We start from the raw sequence: 14,261 nt of genomic DNA on the forward strand, positions 1-14,261 counted from the left end.
GAGATAATTTAAGAATTATTGGGCTTCCTGAAAGCCATGATCAAAAAAGAGTTTAGACATCATATTTCAAGAAATTATCAAGGGAGACTGCCCCAATATCTAAGATCCATAAGGTAAGAAAGAAATCTGAAGAATACATAAATCACCTCCTGAGACTCTAAAATGAAAACTCCCGGGAATGTTATAGACAAGTTCCAGAGTTTTCAACTAAAGGAGAAAATATTGTAAGTAGCTAGAAAGAAACCATTCAAATATTGTGGAGCCAGAGTCCAGATCACATAAGGTTTAGCAGCTTTCACATTAAAGGAAAAAAGGGCTTAGGGTATGATATTCCGGAAGCCAAAAGAACTCAGACTCCAACCAAGAATCACCTACCCTGTAAAATTGAGTATAATCCTTTAGGGGGTAAATGGATATTTAAACAAATGGAAAACTTTCAGGAATTCCTGATGAAAAGACCATACATGAATAGAAAATTTGTCATTCAAACAGGAGACTCAAGACAAGCATAAAATGATAAACATGAAAGAACAATCTGAGGGACTCAATAAAGTTATTTACTTTTCTATAGAGTATGATGATACTTTTTTATATAATTCTTTTTTTTTTTAAGTGAGGCAATTGAGGTTAAGTGACTTTCCCAGGGTCACACAGCTGGTAAGTGTTAAGTGTCTGAGGCCGGATTTGAACTCAGGTACTCCTGACTCCAGGGCTGGTGCTCTATCCACTACCTACCTGCCCCGTATGATGATACTTTTAACTATTAAGAGCTTTATTCTTAGGGCATTTAGGAGGAGTCCATATAGACAGAGGGCATGAGTGTGTATTGATTATGCTGGGATGATATAAAAAATAAGAGATGAGAAAGTGGGAAGTACTTAGAGAAGGGAGAGGGTGAGATAGAATGGTGGTACACCAGGAGGAACTTTTATAGTGTAGGGGAAATGTAGGGGAGTAGGCAATCCTTAAACCTCACTCTCTTTAGAATTGTTTCAAAGAGAGAAGGAGAAATACACAGACTTAGTTGGGTAGAAAACTCTATCTTACCCAATGGGGAAATAGGAGGGGAAGAGGATAAGAGATATGGCATGATAAAAAAGGATGTTGGATTTAAAAAGGCTATGGTCAGAATCAAAACAGACTTTTGAAGAGGGACAGGATAAAAAGAGAGAAAAGGATAAATAGGAGAAAATAGGATGGAAGGAAATAGACAGTAATCATAACTGTGAATGTGAATGGGATAAGCTCACACATAAAATGAATAGAGATTTGACCTTGGGTCTAGAGATAAGAAGTCTTAGGTTCAAGTCCTGCCTCTGACACATAATGGCTATGTGACTTTGGGCAACTCACTAGACCTCTTAGTGTCCACAGGCAACTTTCTAAGATTTTAATTTTTAGAGAAAGTTATAATTAATATTGGTAGGGGGCAGCTAGATGGCACAGTGGCTAAAGCACCGGCCCTGGACTCAGGAGTACCTGAGTTCAAATCCGGCCTCAGACACTTGACATTTACTAGCTGTGTGACCGTGGGCAAGTCACTTAACCCCCATTGCCTAAAAAAACAAAACCAAACCAAACCAAAAAAAAAACAAAAAAAAATTAATATTGGTAGAGGGACTTCTTCATTTAAGAGGTCCTTATGCCAGTGAAGACATGGATCTAGTCTCCATTCAATTAAGTGAACTAGATGGTTCCTTCCATGGGATTCTAAGATTTTATAATTCTAAAAGAAGGTGACAAACATAGTGGGAGGACTCAAATCCATGACAAATGAGCATAGGTTGAAGAAGGGGATGTTTAGGGTGGAGAAGAGAAGATTTAGAAGAGAGTATGATAATTGTCATGGTATACTACCTATTTATTCTCTAAATTCTTTGAAATCTCATCTCCTGAGTCTATGGTATATGATAAACTATGTTCATCTTCTTTTCTTCTATATTGCAAGTTCTAAGGTAGAATGGCCACTATCTCCAGAATCCCTACCTCCAAGGTTCCCAACATTTACACTGGAGCAAAAAAAGTTCCTCTTTGATTCCAGGGGATCAATAATGAGCCATTTTATCCGTTTTAGAGAGGTGATGCATTTAGGGCATAGAAATACACACAGGTTGACTATGCATATTTGTTTAAGTGAATTGATTTTCCCTTTCTTTTTTCAATCAGGTGGAAGTGTCGAAGGGAGAGAAAAATATTCCTGTTGATTTCTTTTTTAATAGGGCATTGAAGAGGTTTTACAGATAGGAAATGTATGACATTTCAGATGAGGTCACTAGAATTAGTACTTTTATTTAACTGTTTCACTTTGTTACGAGAAACCTCTCAGGGTATGATAGTGATCTGTAAATGTTTGTGATGCTAAAACAAAACACATCAATAAAACTTTTAAAAGAAAAAAAGTACTGTTTAAGACAACTAAAAAAAATTCTTCTTTGGTGAGAATCAGGTTCAGAACAGAATTCTCCTCACTGAGTCTTCCATCTTTTGAAGGATGAAGCTATAAACTGTAAGCAAATAAATAAGTTATTATTACTTGCTACAGGTCATTGAAGCCCCCATTACTATATAAGGGCGTGGCTATGAAGAGTCTTGTGACCCACACTTCTCTGAAACTCTTCTCTGAAACTGCATATTTTCTCAATCAAGTGTTCAGTTCTACTTGTCATGCACATCACACAACAGCAGAGGGCACTAAGGGGGTAATTTTCAAATTCAGACATTTCAGTTCTAGTCCTTCAACAAGCTGGCTGCCACTTCCTGATTTAGCATCTCTCTTTTCCTCTTATGAGTTTAAGGATCTATGTGGATTACCCAGTCAGATCACAAATTGCCTTCCCCATCCTAATTTAGGATAAACTCATCCCTTTTTTCCTTATTCCCATCATATTTTCCTTAGTGTTCTTTCATAAATATAGGCATACCTCTTTGCTCATACCATTAGAAATAAAGAAAAGAGAGCTAATATCAATTTACGCAGAATACTTTTTCTCTAATCTGTCATCCTTTTCAGTAATTGTATCAACCATGATGTCTGCTTAACCCCTAGGTTGGTGTGAAACTTGGAAGTTTAGTTCTAGCTTTTTCCAGTAGGGTTTACCCAGTGCCCTCCCAAACCCCAAGTCATGGAAATACTTTTACAAGAGACGAATAACTGGTCTGTTGATATAACTGAAGAACTCACATTGTGCTGTCTCTTCCAGAATGGCAGAGGAAGCTCTGTAAGCAGGCAGCATCAGGCATTAAGCTTGCGCATAGGCCAATGGTGGCTTTGTTCTATTTAGCTCTCTCAGGGATATACGTTTAATGTGCATCTTTGTCCCTATCACTCTAATAAGGTGGATTTTTCCATAGGATGTAAACTGCCTACCTACCTCAGTCCTGCTAGGGCAGTCATGAGGAAAAAGTGCTAGCTCCTGCCACTGGCTTACTGTTAGTTATTCTCTCCCTTACTATTAAAAAGCAGTGCTTTTTGAATTGCCCATGCCCTTGGTTCCCGGTATCATCACTTGGCCACAGTTCTCATTAACTCCTCTATCTTTTGAAGGATGAAGGTAATAGTAAGGAAATTCAACAAGTTTTTATTACCTGCTCCAGATCATTGAACTCCCCTATCACTATGTGAGGGTATGGTCATAGGCAGTCTTATGTCCCACACTTGAGACTATTCTCAGTAAGAAACAGGGCAGGGGGCAGCTAGGTGGCGCAGTAGATAGAGCACCGGCCCTGGATTCAGGAGGACCTGAGTTCAAATCCGACCTCAGACACTTAACACTTACTAGCTGTGTGACCTTAGGCAAGTCACTTAACCCCAATTGCCTCACTAAAAAAAAAAAAAAAAGAAACAGGGCAGATATTGTCTCTCAACTAGTCTTGTGGCAAAGGATCTGTAGGAGGGACTTGGGTGTTACAACTACTATATCTACAAAGAGTGATAGTTTTGTTTCCTCATTACCCATTTTTATTCCTTCAATTCCTTTTCTTTTCTTTTCTTATTTTTATGGCTAGCATTTCTACTACAATATTGAGTAATAGTGGTGATAATGGGCAACCTTGCTTCACTACTGATCTTATTGAGAAGCAAGCCCAACACTCTATGTATCACACCACCTAGCTGTCACTAGGCCTCACTCTGACTTATGGTTAGATATTCTTTGTGTATCCCTTTTTTATTTCAAATTACTAAACCATTCCTGGTCTGCCCATCTTTGTAGAGCAAGGGTTTTTAAACTTGGATTTCAGAGGATTTGGGTGAGAAAAAAAAATCTTCATTTCAATTAACATTATTTAATTAGCATTTCCTTCAATTATTTAAAAACATTGTTCTGAGAAGGGGCCCATGTGTTTCACCTGACTGCTAAGGGGATCCATGAAATAAAAAAAAACAAAATCCTTAAGGATTCCTACTTTAGAGGCAATCCTTCCAACAAAGTGTTAAGGGTCCTCTAAGGTTCACAAACCTTGCTCTTTGATTTCTCAACTTCCAAACTCCTAATATCCTACGTAAATGAAAGAAAAGGAGAAAGCTTCAGGAACAAACACTACTAAGCTGTGATTGAAGCTATTTTCTCTTTGTTTGTTATAGATCTGCTTTTTTATGTAGCTAGCAAAACTTTTCAGGGCTTTGAGTACATCTAAAACACATGTAATTTTCTTAATTATAGCCTTACAAACATTGTCAGGGGTTTATTAGTAAGACCAGAAAGCCTAGTAGAAGATATTCAAATAGATATTACTAAAGCTGAGGGCTAGAACTACTGGAAAAAGATTATTTTGTTAAAAGGAGGTCTTTCTTAAAATTCATACAAGGCCTTAGACTAAAGAAATTATCTCTTCCTGGAGAGCATGTGTGGCCACAGAACATAATGATTTCTCTGAGGCAGGAGTTTGGGGAAGAAGGAAAAGAAATATGAGAAAGAAGTAGCCAAAGAAAAAAAGGTTTTCTCCAGTAATTCCATGAGACTTTATAGACAATGGGTTTCTCCCTTTTTCTCCCGCAGTGACAGACTTCATATTATATGTTGCCATATACTATATACCCAAGTCAAATTTGGCTGCAGATTACTAAAGACTCAGCATTCCTGTGGCAGTCAACAAATCTCACTCAAACATCAAGATAACCTTCTTGGAGGAGGCGGGGGGGGGGGGGGCCGGGGCAGGTGGGGCAGGCAGAGCCAAGATGGTGGAGGAAAGGCAGTAACCTCTGGGAGTTCCTGACACAATCACTCCCAAAACTACAAACAATGCCATAAGATGATTCCAGGAGCAGCAAAACCCACAAAAGGATGCGCTGAGATCATTTCCCAGCCAAAGACAACTTAGAAAGTCAGCAGGAGGGGGCTGCTGGAGGAGGAAGTCCAACCTTCTTGGTGATCAGTGGGGCAAGTTTTTACATCATCAGCATTGGACTCATAGCAACAGTGAGGATCCATGGCCAGGTCACAGGACTGGAATGCAGACCTGACTAAGCTGGAAACTATTAATCATTGGGAAGATGGAAGATTATTGGTTTGGGCCACAGACATTTAGAATCTTTTGAATGCATTTTCCTTATTTTATGCCAAGTTTCTTATAATCTTCCACCACCACAATGCAGTATCATGTGATTAATAAAGTGACTGGTCATTAGGAAGAAATAAAGAAGGAATGGGATCTTGAAGCATGAATTAGAATAGATATGAAACCCAAGTCTTCCTGACTCTAGGTTCAGTGCTCTGTCTCTTCTGCCATGATTCCTCATGCCATCAAACATCTGATACCATGGGTCTTATTGTTGAGTCCTTTGTCTCCTGTGGATTCCTAAGAATCTCTTCTATTATTCTGCCTACATCGTAGCTATTCTCTATAGTGTCTAGCTTTGTGGATATAATAGACTGTTTTCTTTTGTTCTTTTTATCATTAAGTTCAAAGCCTTTTTTATTAGATTTGTTATAGAGGTAGCATAGTCTATGGGCAAGATAGCCAGCCTTGAAAACAGAAAGACCTAATTTCAAGTCCTGCCTCAGATACTTAGTAGCTATATCATCCTGGACCAGTCATTTAACTCCTTAGTGCTCTAGGCATCTCTCCAAATGAGAAGTTGCAGAGAACTAGCTTACCTACCTTGGTAGGAACTTTTCTCAGCTGAGAATTCTTTATACCAATAAAATCACAGGTCCAGTTCCTATACTCATCCTTGTAAGACTCCAGACAAATAAATTCTTCTCAGTTCTATTTTGATAAATCCCATCCCTAGCAAGAAGCCCTCTGTTCCTCTATTTTTAACAATAACATACACATCAGCAATAAAAATCATCAATATGGGTAAGATTTTTATAAGCACTTTGATTCAGAAGGAGATAAAACAAATGTATCATTATTCACATTTTGTTGAAATTTTAATTGTCATTGTTTTCACTAATTAAAATGTAAATAGTTTAGTTAAAAATTTTTATTTGGGAATTTACTCCCTCTTTGGTAGTATTCATACTTAACATTATTTATGATAATTAAAATAGAAATACAATAAAACAAATCTTTTGGTTCAACTTAACTATTTTCTAAATAATGAACAAATCATATCCATTTTTAAAACTAACAAATTGAAATACATGGCACTCAACAATTCTTGTTAGGTGTTTGTGTCTTAGCACTCACACCTCTCCCCTAAGGGAAATGTGTCATATGGGATGATTGTTGGCTGCTCTAAACTTTCTGGTATTATACTTTTGAGAGATAGGAAGTCCTTTGGAGAGATGAGAAGTTGTGGGAAAATAAGTCAAGGGGAAAAATATAAATGCATGTAAGGTACTTTTTGTGATTACTTCAAACACTGGTTCGTTGAGAAAAAAATAGGGTTTCATAAGACAAAAGATAAGGTGATTGTCAAAGTAATTAACTTCTAATTACTATATAAAACCAGCATTTTAAAAATTTTGTTTCTTTCTAGTTCCATAAATTCTATCTTTCTGATGATTTTGAAAGGCAATCTTTATACAAATTAGACATTCTATGTAAGTTTGGCCTTCCAAATGCAGCATACCAACACCCAAGGAATTACATTTTGGGAGAAAATAAAGATTTTTTTCTCATGGTAAAAAGATCCCATAATCTTATCTTAACTTAAATTGGAACTTTTATGTGTATCATTCTAGAAACTCAAGAATTTGAAATCAGGAAAATTGCAACAAAAAAAAAAAAAGAAGAAAGAAAAAAGAAAAATATGGCCTCTACCAACCAACAAAGTGGAGATGCTGAGTTCTGTTTTCCGAACATCATTGGTTCCTGTATAAGGAATCCATGGTCTCTTGGCATTCGAACCAGTCTCTATGGAATCTTGGGCTTCATCACAATCCTTACAGTAGGTGGAAACCTTCTGGTAATTTTTTCAATTATGTATTTCAAACAACTTCACTCTCCTTCCAATTTCTTGGTTGTCTCCTTGGCCTTTGCTGATTGTTCTTTGGGACTGATTGTACTTCCCTTCAGTACAGTGCGGTCTATTGAAACATGTTGGTACTTTGGGGACAGATTCTGCAAGTTTCACACTACTTTAGATTTGTGTTTTTGTTTAGCATCTATGTTTAACTTGTGCTTTATCTCTATTGATCGATATGTGGCCATTACTGACCCTTTGCTTTACCCACTCAGATTCACAGTATCTCTGACAGGGGTGTTCATAGCTCTTAGCTGGACATCTGCCTTCTCATACAATTTCTCCTTACTGTACACTGGTGCAAATGAAGAAGGATTGGAGGAATTAGTGCAAGCCCTCCATTGTGAAGGAAATTGTCAAACACTGTTGAACAAAACTTGGGTAATTGTATCTTCTTTCCTTTACTTTATACCTTTCTTGATCATGATCTGTTTGAATAGCAAGATTTTTGCTGTAGCTAAACGACAAGCTAGAATGATTGAACGAGTAACAAAATGTCTTCAGAGGGTGATAAGGTATCAAAAAGAGAAAGAAAAGCAGCTGTGACTCTGGGAATAGCAGTAATAGCTTTCTTGGTATTCTGGTCTCCTTTTTTTATCACTGTAATTATTGATGCATTTGGGGGTTTCATAACCCCTCCTCTTGCTTTTGACATTATAATGTGGTTTGCATACTCGAACTCTGCCATCAACCCTTTGATATATGCTTTCTTTTACCCTTGGTTTCGGAAAGCTATCAAAGTGGTCTTAAGTTGCAAAATTCTCTGGATAAATTGTTCCTCAATGAATTTATTTTCAGAATGAAAAATCTACATCAGGGGTTCCTAGTTGAAAGAATCTTGGTCTTTCAGTCAGGGAAACTGGAGTTATGTCCTACCTATGCCACTTACTAGCTCAAGTGAGCATAGAAAAGTCATTTAACTTCTCAGTCTCAATTTTCTTATGTACTGTGAGCGAGTTAGATTATATGATCTACAAGGCACTTTATTGTTTTAATATTCTATGATTTAGTGTATATCTTGTATGCAGAATGTTGCATTTTTCCCCCTAAACCTGAGATTTTAATAGTATTGGGAACCCCTACTGAGATCACAAATCAGCCACTCTTCTAGTTTAGTTTTATAATATTGAGAGGTTAAATCATTTACTCATGTTCATACATTCAATATGTGTCAGATGTGGGACTTGTGCTCAAATCTTCCTGACTCTGAGGCCAGTTCATTATCCACCACAGCATACTAAATTCTACTAGTATATGTGGCTTGGTTTTGTTTTTTGGTTGTTTTTTTTTTTGGGGGGGGGGTTCGTTTGTTTGTTTTTAGGCAATCAGGGTGAAGTGATTTGGCAGGGTGACACAGCTAATAAGTGTCTGAGGCCATATTTGAACTCAGATTCTCCTGACTCCAGACCAGTGTTCCATCCACTGTGCCAGCTAGCTGTCCCATACATGTTATAGTAATATCTGCCCTACCCAACTCACAGGGTTGTTCTGAGGTAACCTATATGAACATACTTTGTAAATTTTGAATCACTATACATATTATGATTTTATACTACCATTATTACAGATATTTCTAATAAATTTGGCAATAATTGACAATAGTTTCTTCTGTATATACAATGTTGAAATGTTTATTGTATCATATCATTTATTATCTCAGTCCTACTTATTCATTTTTATTGGATGTTTTTAATATAGTCTGTAGAATGTCAATGAATAAAGTCAAGAAAGAAGTGAAATTTCTCTTCATGTACTAATGCTATTAAAATTAATTTGCTATTCCTAGTCGCAATGTGAATATTTGTTTTTAAAATTTAGTCCACTCTTCAGAGCAAAGAGTAACACAATTATTAAAAGGATCTAGTGAGGCCATGGAGGTAAACATGTTTTGAGAAGTATAAAAGACTATACAGACATAAAGGATTATCATCATTAAATGTGTAAGTGTCTTTTTCAGTTTTGCCCTTCACTTTCCACTGTACAGAATAAAATCTCCTCCCTATCTTGCTGAACTCTCTTTTCTTTGTATTCTTTCCCTACAAAGTGTCAAACTATTGGGAGAGGGGTGAGCAAAGTTTTTTTTCTACCTTTCTACCTTTCTACCTTTATCTGCCTTAACAAAGAATATAGCAAACTATATTTGGGACACAGGTAAGTTTTTTGTATGGATTATTTCTTTAAAAATTATTTATCCATTGTATTTTATATCACATTTATCTCTCAATATGTCTCTCTCTGCACTAAATAGAGAATCCCTCTTTGTAACATAGGTTTAAAATGGGGGGGGGAAGGAAGCAGTTTTTTTAAAAAAATGAAAAATCTTCTTTCATACTTGAAGATACATAGATATGTCTGTGTATACATATTATATACTGTGTGTATATATGTATATTTAGTATGTATGTGTGTTTATATATGTTTATGGATTATATTATTTCATGTCCATTGTTTAGTACTTCTACAATGAAGGGGAGAAAGTGCATTTTCTCACTTTTCAGCTATTTAATTTTCTTTTCAAATAACTTTCTGTTTATGATCACAAAGTAATAGAATATATGTGACAGTGTTTTGTCTCAATCTGACACCTCTCCCTTCATGTATAAACATACAAATATGTGTGTATATATATGTAATATAATATCACTGATTACTCATAGTTACTATTAAACAACTCAGTTTATTTATTTTTCCACAAAGGACAGACTTCTTTATTATGGATGACAGGACTGTCCTGCTACATTCCCATCTTTGGCAATTTCACAAACACATGTGACTTTGGGATTCCTGCAGACAGAGATTGATAGCAATGAAATAAAAGTATCCATTAATTAATGGCAAAGATTTTCAAGTTTCTTTTTTTTTCCCCCTGGGCCAAGTTCCCTGACCTCTCGGCACCAAAAAAAAAGCCAAATGACCTAATGGAAAAGAGTCCTGGACTTAGAGTCAGAAAATCAGTTAAGGGTTTGGATATATTGAATAAAGTAAAAATACTATCTATGCTATTTACTACCTGTGTAGATCATTCTGAGGTCTTTTCCAGATCTAAAACTATGGTCCTCTGGAATAATATCTAGAGTTAAAGTTCCACAAACAGGTGTATGACACTGCCTTTGGGAATGTTCACCCTCTGAATACAGGCAGAGAAATAATAGCAAAGAAATATGGGGTGATTCAGGAATATTATGCCTTTTGCATCAGCAGAACAAAAGAGTGAGGAATAAAGGAAAGAAGGAAGGAAATCAATTTCAGAAGAGAGTGCTTATATCTCCCCCTCCCCCAACTTAGGATCATAAGATAATAGATTTAGAGGTGGGAGTTCACAGGTCCTTGCATCCAAACCTATTAGTTTACAAATGAAAAAACTGTGATGAGGAAAAGTTAAGTGACTTGGCCCAGAGTCACAAAGCTAATTGTCTGAGGTGGAATTTGAATCCAGTTTTTCCTGACTCCAAACCCAGTGCTTTATTCAATATACCATGCTGCCAATAGCTATCTAGTAATAGCAACATATTTTGAATAGCATAATGGGAGTCAATGGGGAAAATATATTTGTTATATGGAAAGTAGCCTGGTTTTGGCCAAATTTCCAGCAATACATTTGTTCCATGTGCTGAAATAGATTGATATTCCAGTCTTGCTGTTTCTGTCACATGCAGGGTATTTTTTTCTTTCTATGTTGTAAGAAATTTTATAGGCTGTTTTTTTCCTAGCCCGTGTACACTGGGTGGGTAGGTAGGGATCCTTCTCTATTTCCTCTCATCCATCCTTACATAGTCATAGTTTCATTAAAGGGATAAAGAGAGAATAAGATGGTTAAATATTAGCTGTTAAACATAAGTGACTCAGTAATCTCTGAAATAGAGATAGCTAGTGCCCATAATATCCTGAATTTTTATAATACTTGTTGCAACATTCTCTTAGAGCAAGGATGTCTCAGTGTAATCTCACATTTCACACATCTAAAATTCAGATAATTAGGTTTTTTCCCCCATGAAAGTTGTATTTCCATCAGCAGTCACTATTTTTCAGAATACCAGAGGTAGAAGGAACTTCACATTACCTCCCCTCTTAATAGATCTCTACTATCTCTTCCCTCCAATCCATCCTTCATGCTGCTACCAGAAAAATTTTCCTTTAGCATATTAAATCTTCTACTCAAAAATATTCAGTGATTTCTTATTGCCTATTAATTAAAATTTGAACTTCTTAAGCTGCCCTTCAAATCTATCTATAAACTGGTGCTACTCTACCTTACCATTATTATCTCATAATATTCCTTAAGCTGGATTACTACTCTCAGAAATCCCTCCTTGAAAATTTACTGTGTTTTCACAGTTCTATACCCTTGTTCATTCCCTTGTATTCCTTATGTCTACAATGTCCTTTATTGTCTTCTTAACCCTCTTTAATTTCTCCCTATCCTTTAAAGCACAACTTGTATGCCACTCCCTCCATTAAGTGTTCTTGGAGTTCCCCTGTTGATTGTCACATTCCTCCATTCAAATTCATATGAAATATTCTTTCATACCCCACTAATACACTTTTCATTTAATGTTGTTGGTTGCCCCCCTCCTAGACTATGAGCCCACTGGGACAGGGATTTTTATCTTATCTAAATTGCACATTTCCCTTCCTGTCCAGTACAGTATTCCATACATAGTACATGCTTAATAAATTAATTGGTCCTAATTCAAAGTTCACACCAAATAGCATACTGCTGCTGTGGAGGATTATAGGTCTGATCATTTGGGATAATAATATAATAAAAAAAAGATTCACTCCTTGTTTTGTTTTTGTTTGTTTGTTTTTTGCAGGGCAATGAGGGTTAAGTGACTTGCCCAGGGTCACACAGCTAGTAAGTGTCAAGTGTCTGAGGCCAGATTTGAATTCAGGTCTTCCTGAATCCAAGGCCAGTGCTCTATCCATTGCGCCACTTAGCTGCCCAAAAGATTCACTCCTTAATGAGATTTTATGGTGACAGGGAAGTGCAAGACCCTATCCCAGTAGAAAATTACTCCAAAATGTCGACAAGCAAAACCTCAAATTAAAATATAGCCTGGACACAATTCCAAACAGAATTCATGGAAAAGATAAAGTAAGTTTTGTTTTAAAAATCTAAAAATGATTTTTTAAACCAAATGTGAATGATGGAAGAAAACATGGAAAGAGAAGAGCTACAGAAGAAAGATTTGGAAAGAGAATTTACAATTCAGAATAAAAAGTACAATAACTAAGGGGGGAAAAAGTACAATACCTAAGGGGAAAAAACCTGCCTGAAAATTAGAATGAACCAAATAGAAGCTAATGCCTCTATGACAGAAGAAATGTATAGGAATTTGAATTCAAGTAAGTTTTATCCAAAATATTAACCATTACACCTACAATGTGTACCCTTTATTTACTGACCAGATAAAAATGAACATTTTTTATTTATGCATGACTAGGTCTATGTATAAAGAGAATTAATCTGGCTCTAATGTGAAGGAAAGAAAAAAAAGAGCCTCTAAAACATGTATAAAAGCAAATAGAAGGAAGGTCAGAAGAAGATACTAATAAGCATAACAACTTTTAAAATGTGTTGTATTTATTACATAATTTTTACAAAGCAAACTATATAGAATAGAGATTCACAGTTTCACACGCAATACTTATTTCTGTTCTCCTTTGAATATGGAAATGCTTGCGTGTGTGTGTGTGCATTAATTTCAGTATAAAAATAATTAAAAGAGGTATATACAATGAAAGTTAGACATGGTATAGGAGAAATGAAAGGAATATCTTAAAGTGACCAAAACCCAAGTTCCCACTATTATTCTTTTCAGACAAAAAGTAATCTAAAAAGTTATACAAAGCCATGGCTAAGTGACAAAAGAAGAAATCTAATGTTTTGGTTAGCCAGTAAGGCTAGTCTGATAAGACCCAACCCAAAATCATACAGTAATCCTAGAATATACTCATAGAAGGCAGTGTAACATAGAGTAAAGATCAGTGGATGGGAGTGGGGGGGAGTGGAGTGAGAAAATGTTAATGATTTCATTATTAACCAGCAGTGTAACCTTAGTCAAGTCACTTCACTTCTGGACCTTATCTGTAAAACAGGGTTGGACCTCTGGAAAGTCTTATTTCCTCTTTGCTTAGCAAAAGCAAGCATTCAAAACTCTTTATAAGTAGATTAAGAATCAAAGGTAGGGGGTGGCTAGGTGGCGCCTAGGTGGCGCAGTGGATAGAGCATCAGCCCTGGAATCAGGAGTACCTGAGTTCAAATCCAGCCTCAGACACTTGACACTTACTAGCTGTGTGACCCTGGGCAAGTCACTTAACCCTAATTGCCTCACAAACACACACACAAAAAGAATCAAAGGTAGCTTAACATGGCATGTTGGCTTTAAGGATGCTGAGGATATAGCTTCACCTTTTTAAGTTGGCCAAGTATCTTCATTCAAGTTGCCCATTTCAGGAATATGCATTGCCCTCTCCTAATGCTGAGGATATAGCCTCACCTTAAATGGGAATTAAATTACCTATTATTCCACTTAAATGTGCAATAGTGACCCAGACTTAATAGTAAAAAGTATTCTTACCTAGATGACTATTTTTATATACTAACATTTAATTCTTGTACACTTATGGAAGATGTGTTTGGCCATAATATGAGTAGAGCAGTATACTTGGGCAGGAGTGTGGAGGATGAATTATAGAAAAGGTAGGAAAACTAGTTAGGTTTTTAATGGTATAAGCAAGAAGAGAAAAGGTTCTGAATTAAGTTCAGTCTAGGATCATCAAAAATAGTGCTGAAATAAGAATATTGCTCCAATTCACCTTAGTTGAGACTCATTTCCCTGTAATTAGT

General features: G+C 36.2%; 1 protein-coding gene across 1 annotated transcript; it reads left to right on the plus strand.

The window, feature by feature from the left end:
• Positions 1 to 7,198: 7,198 nt before the first annotated feature.
• On the plus strand, positions 7,199 to 8,214 carry LOC122752808 (trace amine-associated receptor 7a-like). Its single transcript, XM_043999730.1, is given in 2 exon segments — positions 7,199 to 7,898; positions 7,901 to 8,214. Coding segments are annotated over 2 exon segments (1,014 nt in total).
• Positions 8,215 to 14,261: the final 6,047 nt, after the last annotated feature.

This window comes from Dromiciops gliroides, chromosome 4 (assembly GCF_019393635.1).
Source record: "Dromiciops gliroides isolate mDroGli1 chromosome 4, mDroGli1.pri, whole genome shotgun sequence".
NCBI lineage: Eukaryota > Metazoa > Chordata > Mammalia > Microbiotheria > Microbiotheriidae > Dromiciops > Dromiciops gliroides.